This window comes from Drosophila erecta, unplaced genomic scaffold (assembly GCF_003286155.1).
Source record: "Drosophila erecta strain 14021-0224.00,06,07 unplaced genomic scaffold, DereRS2 tig00000000-arrow-pilon, whole genome shotgun sequence".
Taxonomy (NCBI): Eukaryota; Metazoa; Arthropoda; class Insecta; order Diptera; family Drosophilidae; genus Drosophila; species Drosophila erecta.
Window position 1 is genome coordinate 12,220,847 of NW_020825194.1, and position 19,265 is coordinate 12,240,111.

General features: G+C 44.4%; 5 protein-coding genes across 6 annotated transcripts; 2 read left to right on the top strand and 3 right to left on the bottom strand.

The window, feature by feature from the left end:
* Window positions 1-228: 228 nt before the first annotated feature.
* LOC6551870 (membrane-bound alkaline phosphatase) lies at window positions 229-2,257 on the top strand. The gene is made up of 2 exons (XM_001980784.3): window positions 229-479; window positions 544-2,257. The coding sequence occupies exons 1-2, from the start codon at window positions 425-427 to the stop codon at window positions 2,127-2,129; spliced, it is 1,641 nt and encodes a 546-aa protein (XP_001980820.1). The 5' UTR covers window positions 229-424; the 3' UTR covers window positions 2,130-2,257.
* Window positions 2,258-2,991: 734 nt separating this feature from the next.
* Window positions 2,992-8,694, bottom strand: LOC6551869 (ras-like GTP-binding protein RhoL). Its single transcript, XM_001980783.3, has 4 exons — window positions 8,472-8,694; window positions 3,788-4,067; window positions 3,542-3,712; window positions 2,992-3,472 (listed from the first exon to the last, which is right to left on the bottom strand). Exons 2-4 carry the CDS (start codon window positions 4,031-4,033, stop codon window positions 3,317-3,319), a joined length of 573 nt encoding a protein of 190 aa, XP_001980819.1. The 5' UTR covers window positions 4,034-4,067; window positions 8,472-8,694; the 3' UTR covers window positions 2,992-3,316.
* Window positions 8,695-10,556: 1,862 nt separating this feature from the next.
* Window positions 10,557-11,799, top strand: LOC6551868. Its single transcript, XM_001980782.3, has 2 exons — window positions 10,557-10,682; window positions 10,738-11,799. The coding sequence occupies exons 1-2, from the start codon at window positions 10,653-10,655 to the stop codon at window positions 11,641-11,643; spliced, it is 936 nt and encodes a 311-aa protein (XP_001980818.2). The 5' UTR covers window positions 10,557-10,652; the 3' UTR covers window positions 11,644-11,799.
* Window positions 11,800-11,858: 59 nt separating this feature from the next.
* LOC6551867 (heterogeneous nuclear ribonucleoprotein M) lies at window positions 11,859-16,377 on the bottom strand. Of its 2 annotated transcripts, XM_001980781.3 has the most exons (5): window positions 16,180-16,377; window positions 15,436-16,034; window positions 14,247-14,385; window positions 12,239-13,367; window positions 11,859-12,181 (listed from the first exon to the last, which is right to left on the bottom strand). In XM_001980781.3, exons 2-5 carry the CDS (start codon window positions 16,026-16,028, stop codon window positions 12,126-12,128), a joined length of 1,917 nt encoding a protein of 638 aa, XP_001980817.1. In that variant the 5' UTR covers window positions 16,029-16,034; window positions 16,180-16,377; the 3' UTR covers window positions 11,859-12,125. The 2 variants fall into 2 exon arrangements, with proteins under 2 accessions (XP_001980817.1, XP_015009996.1); XM_015154510.2 differs by lacking the exons at window positions 11,859-12,181; window positions 14,247-14,385 and having other exon boundaries at window positions 12,668-13,367; window positions 16,180-16,373.
* A 505-nt stretch (window positions 16,378-16,882) lies between these two features.
* LOC6551803 (ras-like protein 1) lies at window positions 16,883-19,246 on the bottom strand. Its single transcript, XM_001980780.3, has 4 exons — window positions 18,966-19,246; window positions 18,338-18,634; window positions 17,889-18,145; window positions 16,883-17,828 (listed from the first exon to the last, which is right to left on the bottom strand). The coding sequence occupies exons 2-4, from the start codon at window positions 18,474-18,476 to the stop codon at window positions 17,655-17,657; spliced, it is 570 nt and encodes a 189-aa protein (XP_001980816.1). The 5' UTR covers window positions 18,477-18,634; window positions 18,966-19,246; the 3' UTR covers window positions 16,883-17,654.
* Between the last annotated feature and the right edge of the window lie 19 nt (window positions 19,247-19,265).

Here is a 19,265-nt window from a genome sequence, read left to right on the forward strand (position 1 = left end):
CCAATATGAAAAGAGGGAACATTTTTGGAACAAATAATTGACTTCTAATGTATCGTCAAACACTGGACTTTATTGCAGACTTACATGTGATACGCACTTTGGAGAAAGTTAGAAATATATCTTGTTAAATTAGTTGAACCTATATTGGTCTAAGGTATCTTCTGAAGGAGGTTCCACTGCGCACCGTTCCGTGTTTTCAAAACAAAATCGAAGCGAACCCAAGGCAGCGGGACTCTTTTCCATATCAACCGGCGATCAGGTCGATGGTGGCATAGCATTATGAAATCTTGAACCTCCCAACCGATCGCTATAAATATCGCAGGTCTCGTGTCAACGAACATTAGTGGCATAGGAAACGTGCTGGGCAGCGTACAACCAGCTCGGAAACTGGGAAACTCTGAAACTCAGAAGAAAGTACAGAAAAATGAGGCTGCAGCTCTTGTTTTTCATCGGCCTGAGTGCTCTAGTCAGTGATGGAGGTAAGTTCTCATATAGGCAGACCTAAGTAGTGTAACCCAAGCAATAACCCAACTGTACCTGCAGAATCCTCACACGATGCCGAGAGGCGCATGCATCCGGTGTTCTCGCTAATGGGCACAGGATCGAATCCAGTTGGAGGAGGTCGGTTCAAGCGAGCCATGCCCCAGATCGTTTTCAATGCCCTGAGGACGGAGGAGCGCTATGCCGAGTACTGGCAGGGCATGGCGGCCCAAACGCTGGACCAGCAGCTGGATAGCAAGCTGCGCTTGAACACCCAGCTGGCCAGGAATGTGATGCTCTTCATCGGCGATGGCATGTCCATACCAACGATCACGGCGGGTCGCGTTTACCTGGGCGGCGAGGAGCAGCAGTTCGCCTTCGAGCAATTCCCGTATGTGGGTCTCAGCAAGACCTACTGTGCCAATATGCAGGTGGCCGACTCCGCCTGCACCGCCACCGCCTATTTGGGTGGTGTCAAGGCCAACTATGGCACCATCGGTGTGACAGCAGCGGTGCAGTTCAAGGATTGCCAGGCGCAGGCACAAGCCGCCCACCATGTGTCCTCCATTGCGGCCTGGGCGCAGAAGCAGGGAATGGCCACGGGACTGGTCACCACAACCTCCGTAACACATGCCTCGCCAGCTGGAGTGTACGCCCACCTGGCCAACCGGAACTGGGAGAACGACGCCGAAGTGGTGGCAGACAATGGTGACCCCGAACTGTGTCCGGACGCCGCTGCCCAGCTGATAAACAGTCCTGTGGGTCAGAAACTCAATGTGATAATGGGCGGAGGTCGCGAGAATTTCCTGCCCAAAGGCGTGACGGATGCCAGTGGAGCACCTGGTCGTCGCTTGGATGGACGTAATCTCATCGAGGAGTGGAAGAGGCAGCACACGAACAGTGCTCATTATGTGCAGAACCGCAGGGAGCTGCTCAAGCTAACGAATCACACTTCACGAGTACTGGGCTTGTTTGCCCCCTACCACATGGCCTACCACCTGGATGCGAGTCCCGCGGAGCAACCAACCTTGGAGGAGATGGTCCAGTCGGCCATGGAAATCCTGGAGCGTCAGAGTGCCGGACGGGGCTACTTCCTCTTCGTCGAGGGCGGCCGGATCGATCATGGCCACCACGACACCTTGGCTTTGAGGGCCATCGATGAGACGGCGGAGTTCGATAAGGCGGTTAAATTTGCCAGGAGTCACACGAGTACGGATGACACCTTAATTGTGGTCAGTTCGGACCACTCGCACACCATGTCGCTGGCGGGCTATTCCAGCAGGAAGAACGATATCTTCGGCATCAATGACGGACAGCTGGCGGCGGATGATCTACCATATGCTACCCTGAGCTATGCCAATGGACCGGGCTATGATAGTAACTACCTCAGGGAAGGAGGCGCTGTGAGGAGGAAAAATCTGAGAGCCATCAACATGAAGAACAAGGACTTTATGTTCCCCAGCACAGTTCCCTTGGCATCGGAAACGCATGGCGGCGATGATGTGGCCGTCTTTGCCAGTGGACCTTATGCCCAGCTTTTCACCGGAGTATTCGAGCAGAACTTCATACCCCACGCCCTCGGTTACGCCTCTTGCCTCACTGACCGTAACATGTGCGTGGATGGGGGCGTGGCACGGAGACCACGTTGAAACTTGGCGGGGATCAAAGGTCAAGTGAAGCACAATGAGTCTAAACGACAAACGTATTATTCTCGTTTAAGAGAGAAGGCACTAGATAAGCAATCGTTTAAGGGGGATACTAAAATAATAATAAAAACAAGAAATTGTGTAAAAAAATTCAAACATATTTTCAATCGCGTGGTCGTGACAGTTTGGGCGGTAGATTGGGCGTAGTAAAACGATTTTTGCAAATCGCTAGAAATTTACAAGACTAATAAAAAAGTGCAAAACTATCGCATTTTTTAAAAATGCCACATTAAAATTCAATTAAGATATGTTGAGCTATGGACTTTAGAATATATATATTAGTATATATATATTTTATATAGTCAAAACGTTTAGTTCTTCCTGTTACATACTTTTCAACGAATCGAGTATACCCTTTTACTCTACGAGTAACGGGCTTAATAATTGAAAACTGAAAAACTCTTCGTTTACTATTTGGTCCAAAATTATACGAACTTTATTGGCTATTACTATGGATCTATAATAAGTGGACTTTAGTTTTCGTGATATAACAGAGCTCAATATATATATTATAGCAAGCTCAATACGTTCTTTTGAATTCGATAGCAGGCTATCGATTTTACGCGGACTAAGTATCGATTGACCTGACTTACAGTTTTCCTGTTTTCAGGGCTGGCTGATAACAACATGAGACTGGTTGTATGCAACACTAGCTGCGGTATATGTCCCTACTAAATGTAACAGCTTACTGTTGACAGCACGGAAATGTTAAACTATTCAAAATAACATAAGATTTGGCGCCAAATTTTAAATCGGAATTCTGAAGAGAATATAATTTTGGATTTTAAATAAGAAGGGCACGCAATTTTAATGACTAGGGTTTTATTGGAATATACAATTGCTGGCCATATCCGATTTAAATTCAATTCCTTATCTTTTAATATTTGTATATGTGTATATAATTTTCATTTTGTGCTCTTTTTTATTTATCTTTTTACAATTAATGCCCTGGTTGCATACAAAACATATGGTTTACCCACAAGTGGCACTTAAAAATACAAACTTAACGTTAAATTTTCTACACAGTTTTTTTTTCTTTTTGCGAAAACAAAAGCACAAATAGTCAGGCAAATTAGTAACATAATACATTACGCATAATAACAATATTTAAAATTAGGCATACACTTAGTTCACAGTATTTTGCACGATTGCTTGGACGACGTCTTTGGTTTCCTTTCAACAGCTCTAACCGCCTCCTCGAAGACCTGTTGCAGGTTCTGCTTCTTCTTGGCGGAGCACTCGACCAAATTGGATGCGTGTATCTCCTTGCGCAGTCGCTTTCCCTCCTGGAAAAAGTGCGCAAAACTCACTCACTTAGTATACAATTGGTTCAGCCGCTTGTGGTGATAACTAACCTGTGTGGTCACGAACTTCTCCGAGTTGGGAATGCGCAAGTCCAGTTTGGTGCCCACCAGAACCACGGGAACGTGGGCGGAGAAGTGACGGATCTCCGGCCACCACTTGCTCCTCACGTTTTCGAATGAGGTCCTACTGCTGATCGAATAGCACAACAGGAAACAGTTTGTCTAAGGAGCAATCGGTTTAAAGTGAGGTGCACATATTTGGATTCCCTCATCCCCTTGCAATGCAATCATACTCACATTTGGATAGCTAAGGGGACGCAGCCTTTCGTAATCCTCCTGCCCGGCCGTATCCCAGAGGGTCAGATTGTAGTCCCGATCGTCTACGACTATGTTGCAGGCGTGATTGTCGAACACTGTGGGTACGTACTCCTCGGGGAACTCGTTCTGTGTGTAGGTTATCAGCATGCAGGTTTTGCCCACCATGCCATCGCCCACGATGGTTACTTTCAGCGGGCGCGGACTCTTCGTTATGTTCGCCGTCATTCCCGGTTGTTTCCTCGCCTTTGTTGGGTAAGTACTGCAAAGAGGACAAAGTAGAGGCGTCACATCGGGATTGCAACATTTGGTGGCAGATGTTGGCGCACTATGTTTATCTTGGCGCACCCACACATTCATCCATCCCGCGCCCGAGGCAACCGGAAATCTTCAGGCTTTGCCCCTAGCTGGCTTCACTCTTCAATACTTGCAGAACACAGCAGAAATGGGAATACTGCTCATCCAGAATATAAAAATGTATCATGAACTTCAGCAGCATTAGCTGGAATTATTGCTGAGTAAGTGCATACTATGTATATACAAGTCTAATCTACATTCTTTTTAAGGAATATCATTTTCCTTCTCTCCTTTCGAAATGGAAATGGAAATGCCACATTTTAAAAGCGTTATACATATACATGTATTGGTTTTGCCAACACTTTTAGCCAACAGTCCACCTGAATTAGCCATGTTGATGATACAAGCCATATCGCACATGAACTTCAAAACTTTGTAATCTAATCGACAGTTAAACTGAAAACGACAAAAGTCTGGGCAATTTAAGCTTTTACGAGGGGCCAACTGTGTGGACTGGAATTCATCAAGCGCAATTGATTCTGCGAAATCTCTAATGGAAATAAATGTGCTTTTATGGCTGTCCCCCGGCCTTACATAACAATTAAATAAAGGCCGGGCCAAAACTGAAAGACTTTCACCATCTGTCCAGGCACAAAAACAAACTAACAAAACCGCATTTGTTTCATAAATTTTTCTTTTTTAATTAAAACTGGTTTCGGCGGTTTCCAGTTGACCCAAAACATAGACTAGATTTCCCTGCTCAGCCTCCAAAACACAGCACAAAATCCAAATCAAAAGACATTTGCCCGATTTACAAATGGGAAGAGATGCCGTTAGGTATTCGTATTCAAATTCGTATTTGTATTCGTATTCGTATTCGTATTTGTATTCGTATTCGTATTCATATTGTGAGTGGGAATTCTTGGGGTATCCGCTTAAGCAGAAAACTCATGCGAATACCAGGAATTATTCACAGTTTGCAGTATGACTCATCGCGGACACTTGTTGATGCCTCGAGCTGAACTCAGTTCACTTAATTGCAAATCAGAGTGAGTTGAAAGCGTTTATTAGAAGAGCTAGACCACACTTTTGTCGGTGACTCATCTTATGGGCAGGGAAACGCTTGCCACCTACCCACACCAAATTTCATCCGTAAGCTGCAACTCAAATTATTCAAAAAATAAAGATCGAAACCGGTTGCGTGGCGACATTCATCAGCATATACCGTTCGACGGCACTGCACTTCTCAACTCTTGACCACAAAATGCACAAAACCACAGCCAAAGATCCCATAATACACATAAATAAATAATGAACTTGTTTACATGAAGCCTATAAGTACAAAGGCTTATTCATAAGAGTGATTGAAATCAGCAAGCAAATTATTATGTTAGAAGTCAACTAACAAATACATTTTATATCTATCAGTCTATCAGTGTGATCAGTAGATGACAAATTGGAGATAAGCCATGCTGGCAAAGTACTCGTAAGTAGAGTAGAGAAAAGTACCAAGTCATTTTACTTATCGAGTGTACAAAAATACACTGAAAGTTCGTTTTATTCGTTTTGCCAACAACTGGAGTGCCTTGCAAGATGGGGCACTTGCGTGAGTAGTGAACATAAAACGCTTTCTGGGCACGCGATCTACAGATGCTGAACTTTGACTGGGAGCACTTTGATGCCGGGGTCAACACAATTAAGTGCCATCAATGATGCGAGTGGCTCTAAGTTGGGGTTAAGTGCTGTTCTCTTTGAGGTTCTGAACTTTTTATTGGTTTTCCATGTGCTGTATGCGTTTTTGCAAACATTTCCTGAAGAATGGCAAAGCATTTTGCCGATAAAATCGGTATTTCATGGCTGGTTGCCTAAAATAGTGAAAATGTATCCAAGCGATCATGCTTTTGAACAAATTATATTCCAATTCTGTGTGAATGACGTTACCAAATCTGAATCGGATGAGTTCGTTCCAGCAAAATGGCAGCAGAATCCCCAAATAGAAGTGTTCTTTTTTTGACTTTCGTTGCCAAATTAGTAAACAAATCCAGACGAACAATTGACCATTAGGTAGCCACCGCGCAAAAAAACACAAACTTGGCCAGAAAGCTACAACGAAACTAAATAAACAGCACACTTTTGTTTTGGCCTCTTTGGACGCGTTTTAAATTATTATAAACAAACAGCTTTGGCTGCTGTTTTAGTGACTACAGAGAAGTGCAAATAATTAAGTTCCAATGCTACCGAATTTTTCTATTTATACAGCCAGCTGATTAAGCAATGCGCTGGAATTAGTGAACTAGTGAATGAGTATCCCGTGCTCCATGATGTAAGCTTGTGGATGAAGGAAACAGGTGTGTGAGCAACGTTCGAAACTTTTCCAGGCACGCCAAGTAGGTGCCCATGATACCCTGGCCCATGATACCCTGTACAATGCTGCATCATAACTTATGTGGTTCTATCAGTGCGGGAAACGGCGGAAACTCTTTATCAAGCGGCAGGCCGCAGATGAAAATGAAAAATGAAAAATGAAACTGTATCGAGCTCGGCTCGAAATTAATACACATAATAAATTATTTAAACATAATTGCTGTGCATTTAATGCAGCCCCTTGAAACATGAAGTGCACATGAACATGCCCAGGCCCGGCAGTCCCTGAACATCTTACTCCAGTTCATTGTTATCGGCAGGCTTGGCCTCTTGTAAACTTTTCATATCAAGTTACGAAGTCGTCGTTCTCGGAATCTCGGAAGACTTGCCACATTTCACACTCCCTCTTTCTTTGCATTCGGTGGCGATGATTGCCCAAGATGAGGAAAGGTCTCAAAGCGACACATCTGCACTGTAGCTGGCTATATTCATGTGCATGTGCAATTCAGTTGGGTCACTCCAGTTCAAAGCTCGGCTTTCAGACAGCCCCTTATCAGCAGCCTCTTTAGTGGCCTTAGTATACTATAGATCTTTCAATATGTGGACTCTTAGTTTGGCTCCCATACTGCAGACGCTCCATAAACAACCAAGTTACACAAAGGCGGACTGTCGGTTAGTCAATAAGTGAATTATGCGAACACTTTTACAAGTGTGGATGGATCATGCGACTCTATTGTGGGCTATCGCAAGAGTTCCGGACTGTAAGTGTTATTTATGAAATAATTCCACAATAACGAAAAAGAAACGCCGTCTGTAGAATGTACATATGTAGGTAATTCTTTTATAGAATTGAGATTACTTGGCTTGAGTTTCTTAAGAAAGCGGGATCTCATTTTGTGCTGGAGTATAATATAACAAACTGAAACCTTTGCTTTTATCAGAGGAGTGTTTAAAATTAGCTTGCGTTCGAAAAGCTTTTTGCCCGAGAGCAGTAAAACTAATCTTCACGCCCAAAACCAGATCGAATTGGAACTCCAAGTCGTCTATATAGGTACATTTCTATATAGACCCCTATTCACCACCTACACCAGAGCACAAAACATTTATTCAGCTCTGCTTATTGTTGCGAAAAATACACGAATTGTGTATGTGCATGTATTTTTATGGTTTCCCGCATGGGTTTTCGTATTTAATAAACTGATTAGATAAGATAGATATCGGTGAATGCGGTGTGCATACTCGTACATAGGGAATTGGACTTGAAACAGCGACGGCGATAGGTGGAACCATGGCGAAAACCCATGGTTACCTGGTCAGAAGAACGAGCGAGTCCAGAATGAAATGGATCCCGACAGATTGCAAGGGCACGCGCGGCCAATTAGTTAAATTAATTGAGGTTAATGCGGAGTGTTTATTGTGCCATAGGTCGCAATGAATTGATTAGCGACATTATGGAGATTGGCCATTGACGATTCACGTACTCTGTTTCCTGCGACGGCCTTTAAATGGCTGTGTAGCCATATAATTGTTTGATAACTAAAAATGGTATCGAACCCATTATGGGGGAGAATCAAGTCGCCTGGCAAGATCCCCATCCCCCAAAGAATAAGAGAGAAGCACAGCGATTGCGATTGGGAGCGAGAGAGCTGGAATCGTATGCTGAAACTGCTTGGCATTCCAGAGCTGTGGACGGATCGAATCGAAGGGGTTTGGTGGGGGCGGTGACGTGAGCGCCATACAAAGTGACTCAGGTGATAAAGAAACGATCACGAAGTTTGCTCTCCCCACTTCTGAGGGCTCTATGCAAACAGTGTTTACACCAAAAGATAAATGTTGTTACTTCAACCGCCGAGCCACCGAGCGCCCACCAAATCGCAAGGTCACTGGGTGGTTAGGTCCATTCTGGGAAGGGTATCACAGTTGGCCAATCCCACAGCTGGCTGTGTCTGCATGCGAGGATGAACTTAGTGGGTCGGATGCGTAGTCGCTTTGCACTGGCACGTACTTATAGATACGGGGCTTGTGTGCCCGTACTTTTATCCGTACTCGTACTATTTGCAATACTCAATCGAACAACACGTCTGGCGATGACGTGCGACTTGATCGCAGTGTGGAGGGGATTACTCGAACTGGCGGCGGCGGGAGTGTAAAACCGGATAAACGAATAGCCACAACCGATCGCTCGCGATGTCGTCAACCAACTGAAGTGAACATACACGTCGATTTGTTGCCCTCGCAGTTCGAGTATCTCGCAGATACGCGAAGAGCGAGCGCAGAGAGCTCTCTCTTAGCACTTGGGCCACACTGTTTCCTTATCAATGGTTTGGATAGGCGTCGCTTCTTGGGGACTTGGCGACCAACAGCTGCAGCACAAACTTCACTTTTTTCGCAATTGAGAACGTAATATTTCATGAACTTTGCAATAGGGATTTAAAAAGCGTCGGAAATCCATTGTTTCTTCTATGCTACGAATTAGGCGATCGAATCCAACTTCTAAGTGCGTCAAAGTAATACGCTTTTGCTGCACACATAATTACTTAACTGAGATAGCACAGCACTACTTTCAAGCTATATATGAGTGCCAAATCCTGTTGCGTCATATCCCGCCCTGCAACTGGAGTATCTGGCATGAGCCATTAATCAACCACATTCCGCAAGTGCGTGCCGCCAAACTAAGGCTTTGTATCTGGCCAATGTAGGGGTAATTAAGCCAAAGAACCGCCTAACGGGTAGGAACGAAAAAACTGCGTTCACTGCGAGTGTGCGGCAATGGCATACATGAGTTCAATTAGCCGACACGTTGATGGGGCATTACATTAATTAGAATCACCACTGCACTGGGCAAGTCACTGCCGTACATGGAATAAAGGTCAAGTGACATAGGCCAAAAAGTCGACCCAAAAAGTCGGGCGGGCGGCCACAGCAAAGAGAAGAGTCGGAAAATTATTAATACACAAATATGAATGTGCAGCAGTGCCAATTAGGGATAGCTACTTGTGGCAGCACATGAGCAACATGTGTGGCACTACTGCAAGCACCACAGATACTTCTGGATGCCTCTTGACAATGAGCATTGTACCAGGAGATTTGAGCAGGTGCGGCGCACTGAGGAGCACTTATAGTAGCGATTCAATCTAGCTGGGATCCGAATTGCACGATTCCCAAGGTCGCAGGGTGAAATACTGAAAGGAATCAAATTCGCAGGGAGTTAGGGCGACTAAGAATAGCTGAGGGCGAGACCAGATAATGTTGCAGAGTGTCTCCACTTCCCGTTTCCGGTCTGTGCGGATCGAAGGGTGTGCGGAGTGCACGGTTGCTATTTCTGAACAGCACTCATATATTATATCTTATCGTGTGTAAGCGGCCTGGAACAGCGAACCATGGGGGTGAGAGCTGAAGTGACAAAAACAAATATAACCAGATCCAATAGCAATCGTGGAAAGCTAGGAGTGATGCCCGATCAAATGCGCCTGTAGCTGTGTTCAGAATCTGCTGAATCCTAAAATAAATATGAAAGGCACTCGATTGCCTATTGGCCGCTAGCCTACAGGAGAAAAGGTTTTCAGACCAAAGTTTTACAAGAAACATGTCGCGGTAACCTTATGTATAAAAAACAAATTCAGCTCTAAGGGAGCGCGCCTGAAGAAAGCAATCCCTAGCAGTGCAATTTGGCGCAATTAATACGACCGCCTTGAATGTACCACCAGCATAAATTTCTATGTCTACGTTGCTGATCCAATAACATAAGAATTGGGCATTTGTATCCAATAAATTTAGATTTATCAGATATTCTATGTTCCTCATTTGGACACAAGAGACAAGACAAGAACCATTACACTGGCCTGTCAGAAAAAGAATCCAAAAAATGTAAGATTATCGATTAATTGTTATTATAACAAATCGACCAGTATTCCCTCGCTCCCATAATATCGTATTTGGTTCACGTAATAGCTAAAAGATTTTAATATTTAATTTTTTCAAGCTAACAGATTCAATTTTGGTTTCTTAATAAAATTTGGTTAGAAAGTAATTTAGAACAATAAATATGATTCGCATACAATCGTATCACGACACACATACTTTATTTTAGGGAATCGATAACTTTTCTGTGCTCAGTAATTATCTCACCACTAACTGTACGGGGTGTTCACAAGATTTGAGTAAATTTTTTTCGAAAACTGTGAAAATGCCTGAAAACGACGTGACTAAAATGAAGGTAAGTTTAAAGATTAACCTTAAGAGATGATCTCAAGTATATGTTTGTTTTCCAGGTGGCGGACTTGAAGCGCGAGCTGAAGCTTCGTGGACTGACCGTGAATGGAAATAAAACTGAACTGCAGGACCGATTGCAGACCGCATTGTTGGAGGGGGACCTTTCTCTGGAGGATTCTGCCATAGCGGATGCCATCGACGACGACGATGTGTCCTTGACCGACGAGGATGAGCACAAGCTGCTGGGCATCGAAAACGACGATGAGCTCCTGAAGAGTCCGGTTAGCACGCCCACAACTGTGGCCATTCCGGATTTGCTGGCGGAAGAAAAGACGTCAATGGGTTCAGAGGCAGCTGTGCCGGCCAAGAAAATAGTGCTGAAACGAAACAATTCCCAGCAGTCCACGGGCACGGTGGCCAGCACGGGGACACCTCCATCTAAGGAGAACGAGGCACCCGCTGCAGCTGCTAGTGATTCCACCGGGGAGACTCCTATCAAGAAGCATAAGCCTATTGTGGTTGGACCGAAGACGGATGGAGAAAAGCCATCAGGAGACAAGAAACTTACCCAGCTGACTGCACAAGAGCGATTGGAACTGCGAGCCAAAAAGTTCGGCATCACACCCACCGCCGCACCCGCTGTGGCCACCACTGCAACCGCAGTTGCTGCAGCCATCAATAAATCCTCTAGTGCCTCCATTACGGCCAACAAGGGCAATAAGGAGACGGAGGAGCAGCAAAAGGAGGCACTCAAAAGACGTGCCGAACGTTTCGGATGCGTGGTGCCCGACAAAGCACCGAACTCAAAGGCCGAGGATCGTCTCCAGAAACGGAAGGAGCGATTTGGAGGAGCAGCAGTCTCAGCAGCGGCCACGACGCCCACCACAACGGAATCGAAGGAAGCCTGGTCAGAGAAGGCGCGCGCTCGCTTGGAAAGATTCAAAACAACCCCGTCCGCAAATTAACGAAATCAAATCTAATTATTTAAGCAAGCAAATACAATTGTAAATTCTTACACAAGTAAGAAGATTAACCTATCATGTATCAAACCCCAAAGCCACCAATGCTTGTAGTAATTAAGTGAAAATTCAATAAACACATCATAACATGACCATCAAAATTCAGGGTTTACATTATTTTATTTCGTTTAATTCAATGACTTAAAAATAATTTGGATCGCGTCTTGGGTTTATTGGGACTTCTTTTTTGGAACGTCAATAATCATTTGTCCGTATATTAATATGCCAATATATATATAAAAGTTATACAAATATGTGGTTGCACTTGTTTGGATAAGCCCTTGCGTGTTTCGATAAAATATTTCCGGTATTGCGAGTGAAATAAGGAAAATCAGCTCATTTCATTGGTCATCGGAGGATGTGGTCATGCTTGAAGTGTAAATTGGCGCCAAGAAACGAAGAATTATTTCGGAACTTAACTGCTTGACTTAAAAGTATGTTACTTTAATGTTGCGCCCATCCAGGCGGGAGCCATCCATCAGCGCTAAAAAGACATTGGAGTTTAGTAAATTGAAGAAATCTCTCTTTGAGTGTCACTCACCAATGGCTAGTTCGGCATCGCGCTCCTTAAAGAAACGCACAACGCCCACATCATTGCCGCGGATCTCCGCAAACTTAACGTCCCCAATCTCACGGAACTTGTCTCGCAGTGTCTGCCAAGTGCAGCTCATTGGAACGTTCTTAATAATGATCGTGTCCGACTTTCGGGATCCACCGACAGCATTGCCAGAGCCAACATTGGAGTTGCCCACGTTGCTGCCGCCGCCATAGACATCCAAAGGATTGCCTGTGTTGTAGTCGTTGCCATCTACACCAACTCCTCCGTTGCCACCGCCCACTCCACCAGAGCTGCTGTAGGCATTGTATCCCAAGTTGCTGGAGCCGCCACCGCCGCTGTAGTTGTTGCCAGAGCTGTAGTTATTGCCACCACCGGTGCCGCCGCTGCTGTAATTATTTGAAAGACCCACATTGCTTGGAGTCAGGCTGTCATCATTGCTGGAGTTGCCCAGATTGAGACCCAGGTTGCTCAGCGACGAGCTCAGCAAGGGATTGCTTAAATTTCCTCCCTGGTTACCAAGATTGCCGACTACGGCAGCCAGAAGGCTGGGATTCAGGTTGTTTAAGTTCAATCCGCCGGTACCGGAATTGTTTCCCAGGCTAGGCTTTTGCACCGGAGCCACAGGCGATGGCTGCACTGCCGCATGATTGCCAAACATAACGCCGGTTAGGTTGTTTAGCAGGTTCGTGGTGGCGTTGCTAACAGCACTGCTGTTGGGTTGGCTACCCACCGATCCAAGCTGAGATCCTTGCTGAGCGTTGCCTAGCAACTGGCCCTGGCTCTGACCACCGTTGGGCAGGTTGTGGGCCACATCCCTGAGTGGCTCGCCGTTGGGTCCCAGGCCGATGCCCACACCTCCCAGGCCCTCAGGTAGCTTAATGCCTTCATTCTTATCCGGAATACGGTCCAGTCGCACGGTCATACGACGGTCAAAAAGCATCTGACGATCCAGCATGGAAATTGCTTGAACAGCCTCCACAGGATGGTCGTATTCGATCACAGCAAAGCCGCGACTGTTGCCCTCCTTGTCCAGCGAAAGGTCTACGCTCTGCACCTTGCCGGCCAGCTTGAAGACCTGCTTGAGCTTCTTGTTGTCCACCTTGTAGTCCAGCTGCAGGGAGTGTGAAGAAAGTGAAATTAGCAATGTGTCAATCCGATGGCTCAGCCACTGAAATAGTTTCGAAAGTTGACCATGTTGATTCCAACTGCTGTCTGTCCAACAAGTGACAAAACCATGCAGCAAAGCTATGCTAGCAATAGGCGAGAATCTCAGGAGAATCAGTCCAGCACACGTGCCCAGAAACCAAATGGAATAGCCCAGAGACGACATCGAATTTTTCTACACCCGTAACTGCTTCATATTTATAACCCTTGAAAAAGAAATGGTCTTCGCGGAAAATCTAATGTGAGAAGTGTGAAAGAGGCAAAACACTGCAACCAACAAACAGTCAGAAAACTTCCAGGAGTCAGTGCAACTGCAGACTTACCAATTATGATTAAACAACTTAACCGAAACAAAATGTGTTTTCGAAAACAAGATTTTACGTAGCCCAATTTGATGTTGCCGCTTAAGTCAACGTTCTGAGGAGAAACTAGTATACTTAGAGCCCATTCTGTGGTATTGTTATCAACTAAAATATATTTAGTGTTTAGCGATGTTAGAAAAGGGTAACAGTGTCTTTCCCTGGTCCATGTAGGTCCACCCAGTCGTTTAAACACATCAACACATCCGATTCTATACGTAAATTCGAAGAGGGAAAGGAACATATGTCGAAAAGGAAAGGATACCGTGGAGTTCTCATTACATTGAGTCGACTTAGATGAATTAAAACAAGTAAACAGATCTTCTGGAGGATGTGAACTAGGCGGGTTATAAATACAAAGCAGAGACCCCGAAGCAAAAAGAAAACGCAGCATATTTGTAGTGTGGTCCGGTCCAGTAGAATACTATACATAGGATTATTGGAATTTTATATTACAATATACTCACATTAGCAACAAAAACCTTATTATGCAAAGGTCCACTTATGCCAAGACTCTCCAAAAACGAAGCAGAAAGCCCATACAAATTGTAATTCGACGAATTATTATAATCATTTGACATCATGTTAAAATTATTACGCCCAGATCTAGAAAAAGAGAAGCCAGATTTCCAGAGAAAGATAACAAAAGCACAAGTAAGCTTCAGCTACGAGAAGTGGGATTCCAAGAGAGCCGCAGGATATTCAGACGCGTTTACATTTTAGCTACAGTTTAAAATCGTATCAAACGCTTATTTTCTTCAGCTACTGAAAATATCTTTATACATGAATATCGAATGTTTTTGTTTTGTAAAAACAGCCCAAAAAGTAACTGAGAAGCAATACATTCCAGCAATCCTTGATATTTTAAGAAAATTTGAGCTGCCAGTACCAAAAATCAAACACTTCCGACTATAAATGGTGTGATCAACCTTCAACTTCAACACTGAACATACATAATTGACTTGAGATCAAAACGGAGCACTTTTAAATGAAAAAAATCATTGATAATCAATAAGAGAATTTCGGAGATTTCGTTGTAATCAGATGAACACAAACTGCATCTATACCTAAATGCATTACTACTAACTGTTATGAAAAGTACGATTTATATTTTCGTAAACTCGTAGCTAATATTAATAGTTAATTTTCTTACGAATTAACGAAATTTTCGGCATGTTCCCCTAATTAACATTTTCTATTAATTAAATCAGCAATCAGAAAAATGTTTGAAAGATATATGGTTCAATTTGATACGAAAACCTTAGGTAACCTCGATTAACTCAGTACGAAACCTGAACTGAATACAAATTCCGGTGCCACTTATATGATTCACAAGAGACAATAGATATTCCTTAAAATAAAAAATTCAGTTCGTTCGTGATAACTGCTATCCTACACACAAATAGGAAAACAACAACTTTAGGATTCAATATCTTGCGATCTATTCCTGACCTACATACATATATGTATGAAAACTCAAACTAAACTCGATTCAATGCAGAGTCCGCAATCGTTGATACAATTTAAATGTAACCACTGCCAGCTGGAAAGTTTGTAAAAATTGAATAATTTATGCGCGCCATGAACTCTGCTTTCCTGCTCCAGAACATCGGAAAAAGTACACATATAGGATATTAGCATAAAGGGGGTACTCACAATCTGTCGTCGTCTCTCCTGGAGAAACCACGATCGCGGTCATCCATGTGGTCACGACCACCGCCGCCACCTCCTCCATTGTTGCCACCTCCATTGCCTCCGCCAACGCCACCTCCACCACCACCGCCCCCGGCTCCATCTCGCACTATGCGGCCGTACTGATCGCGCTGCTCGCCGTGATCCTCCTTGACCACTAGCTCGCGTCCATTCACCTCATAGCGGTTCATCTTCTCCAAGGCCTTCTGTACGTTCTCCGGATCCTTGAACTCCACAATGCCACAGCCGCGCGCCTTGCCGCTCTCATCGAAGAACAGCTGCACGTACTCAATGGAGCCGACGATGCGGCGAAACAGATCCTTCAGATCCTGCCAACGGTAGTCGTACGGAATGTTCGAAATGTAAACGCGGCAATTGCGGCGTTCGCGGCTCCGGTCGCGAACATTGTTGCCACCGCCTCCTCCACCACCTCCCTGGTTTCCACCGGCGTTTCCATTGCCATCAGCGTCCGAGAAGCGGGAGCCACGTGCACCGCGTCCACGACGGTCGCGCTCCTTTTCGCGGCTTTCCACAGAGTTACCAGCGTCCATGCTCATTGTCGACTGCAAAGGAATCGCAATGTTTTGTAGTTTTTGTAAAATACGTAGTAGTACACAAGCGGAGTGGCGTCCGCGAAAACAAAATGGCGACCGCGTCAATGAACGTTTTTTGCCAAATGTTCTTTTCTACGTTTGCTTGATAGTTTACCTTTTAGATGATGGCTCTGCTCTTAATACTAGCTATTTATCTCGTCTGCTGCTTCCGCGTAGTTATAATTATGCAAAAAAGGTTTTTGTCAAGCTACAGTTTCCGAGATCAATAGAAAAACGCACAGAATTTTTTGTTAGAGCTGACAGTGATACGATGACCCCAACAATGACATTTTGATAGCACACCCACCGATTGCTGCCTATTGTTATCGAAGAGCTAATTTATATCGACTAGATATCGCCGCTTTTCGAAACTGTTCTTCGAATTATCGAAATGTTGGCCCATTGCAATTTACGCGCGCAACGCAAAAATTCAAATTAATTTTTTTATTCTCAATACTGCATTAAACAAGTTTAATCATAATAATTGGTTTTAACATGAGTAATTTTTAATTTCGCTACACAAGTCATGCTTGACCCAAAGTCAAAACCTTGATTAAAAATATTATCTCTCACGTAAGAAATACTGAGGAATAATTGACGCCCAGCTAAACTAAAACCATATTGTATAAATAGTACACACAATCGATTTATTTCGTTTCTTTTTGTATGGCAAAAATTAATACAAAAAATTAAATATTAAATGTATGTATGTATGTATAAAAAGCTTAAAGCAAACTATATAATGTAATTTTAATTGGCTGTTTGTTTTCTCTCCGATTGATTGATGTCAGTATGGTAAGTAGAAAGAAAGGCATATCTCAAGAACTCATACGGATTATAATTTCATCATCGTAGCACCACAAATATGTGTTAAACTGAACATAAATCTAGTTTGGGGCTAACGAATTTGCTTCTTTGTGCGAAAATTGCTGTGAGCTTATCGGCCTTTGCTTGTTTGTTCCTAATGATGAATACTAATGGAATTCTGCTCATGCGTGTGTGCGGAAAAAGATTGCATTTATGTATGACTGTCGGGTTAAAACCAATAGATAACAGGGCTCTAAAAATTCACAATATTTGTTTACATTGCGTTTCGGTTTTAAGCACGGAGTATCTGTTAAAGTACAAACAACATAGAATCAAGTTAAGTGCTGGTTGAAAACAAACGGATATAGCAGCTGAACCAAGGCAGTTACAACAGTATTCATAGTTTTTATGTAGAGGTACATATTCATTTTCATTTTCGATTTGCTTCGATCGTTTTTGTTTGCTTGTTATTGTTAATACTCTTAAAAGGGCGCCTCGCAGCCTTTCAAACGACACAAAACACACACATTCACAAAATCATTTCGACGTACATAAAACTCTAGTTACTTAAATTAATTACAATTTCTCATCTTTTATCTGACAATTGCACCGACCAACAATTGTTTATCCGACACGCTCCCACATGTGTGTGTTTTTCGCATTGTGTGTCCAGAATGGACAAACCATCGATTCCGGGACGATCGGCGATCCGCCGACGCACATACAGACAAACAGGCGAAATTTGAAGAAATAAAAAGTGAATAATAACCAATGCGAGGCCGTTTAGAGCATTTTACATTTAAATCTACGATTCGGCTTGTTCATTTTTCGGCCCCTCCGCCCCTTGTTGTCCTTGTCCTTGCGGATTTCGCGCACCAGTGTGTAAAATGCATCGTCCACGCCCATGCGCGTCTTGGCGGATGTCTCAATGTATGGAATGCCGTACTGTTTGGCCACCTGAGAACCGAAACATAATGAATGGAAGGCTCGCTGGGAACTCTGAAGGCCCGTACTCACCTCTCTTGCCTGCTCGTTGTTAACGTTCCACGAGGCCAGATCACATTTGTTGCCCACCAGCACCATGGGCACCTCTTCGGCGTCCTTTACGCGCTTGATCTGCTCACGGTAGGTGCCGATATCCTCGAAAGACTTCGCACTGTTGACGGCAAAGACCAGCAGGAAGCCCTCTCCGGTCCGCATATACTGATCGCGCATTGCCGAGTACTCCTCTTGGCCGGCGGTGTCCAGGATGTCCAGCAGGCAGGTCTCTCCATCTGCAGGGAAGTAGAATGCGTTTGAATATCGGGACTCTTTAAGACCTCTTCTGGCATACTCTTTGTATGTTTTACCCGAATTAAAATCGAAATGTCCTCAAGAGGTACCCCAAAACAGCAAAAGAAAGCAGAAATCTCTAGAGGCTTAAGACCTCTGCACCCTTTGCAATACCAGATTTTAGTATAACTCACCGATAACCACTTGCTTTCGGTAGGAGTCCTCGATTGTGGGATCGTACTCGTCCACGAAATGGTTCTGAATTAGCTGGATGGTGAGCGCGGACTTGCCCACGCCTCCGGCTCCAACGACGACCAGTTTGTATTCCGTCATTTGGCTGTGGCGTCCGTTTTCGATTTGCCGTAGTCGCAGTCGCAGTCACAGTCACAGTCTCTCTCTCGCGATCGATTTTGTTGAGCGCCCGCAGATGCAGTCTCTCTCTCCGTACGCTTGTGTGCGTGTGTTTGTGTGGGTGAGTGTGCGTGTATGGGCTGCAAGTGGAGTAAATTATTAATTAAGATTGATTAAAATAAATTAAAGGCATAATTAGGCAGGAATTAATGCACGTCACTGAGTCACTGCGACCAGGCGCTCACTCTCACACACACGCACGCACCACTGCATGCACACAGCCAGACAGGCAACAAAAAAAAAATGGGAGAAAGAGATCAATGACTCAAACTAAAATTAAAACTCATTCGCTCCATGCAAATTAGTTAATCTCCCTCACACCAGAGTTGTTAACCAGGCGTATTTGCTACTTCGGCGGCGTTGTTTTTCGCCTTTTTCTTTATTTTTCTTTTGCCTGCCGGGGCTGCGGACCTTCTTTGTTGCTGCCTGTTCAGCTAGCTCCTCCTTGTTTTTCCGCTCCTCTCAGTCGCTGCTCTGCTCCACCTCTCTCGCTCTCGCGCGCGGCGCAGTTGCTGGGCACGTTTCACGTCAGTTTCGCGGCTAACGGTGCGACAGGCGGTAGTCCTCGATGGCACCACTTTAATTGCCGTGCGGTAATTGCAATTAACAGCGCAGGAAAACAATAAATCCGTATGTGAAATGCAGATGAAATCTAGGCTGTACGTAGCTGTGAAGATACTAGAGCTGGCACCAAGCCGATGGCACTATCGA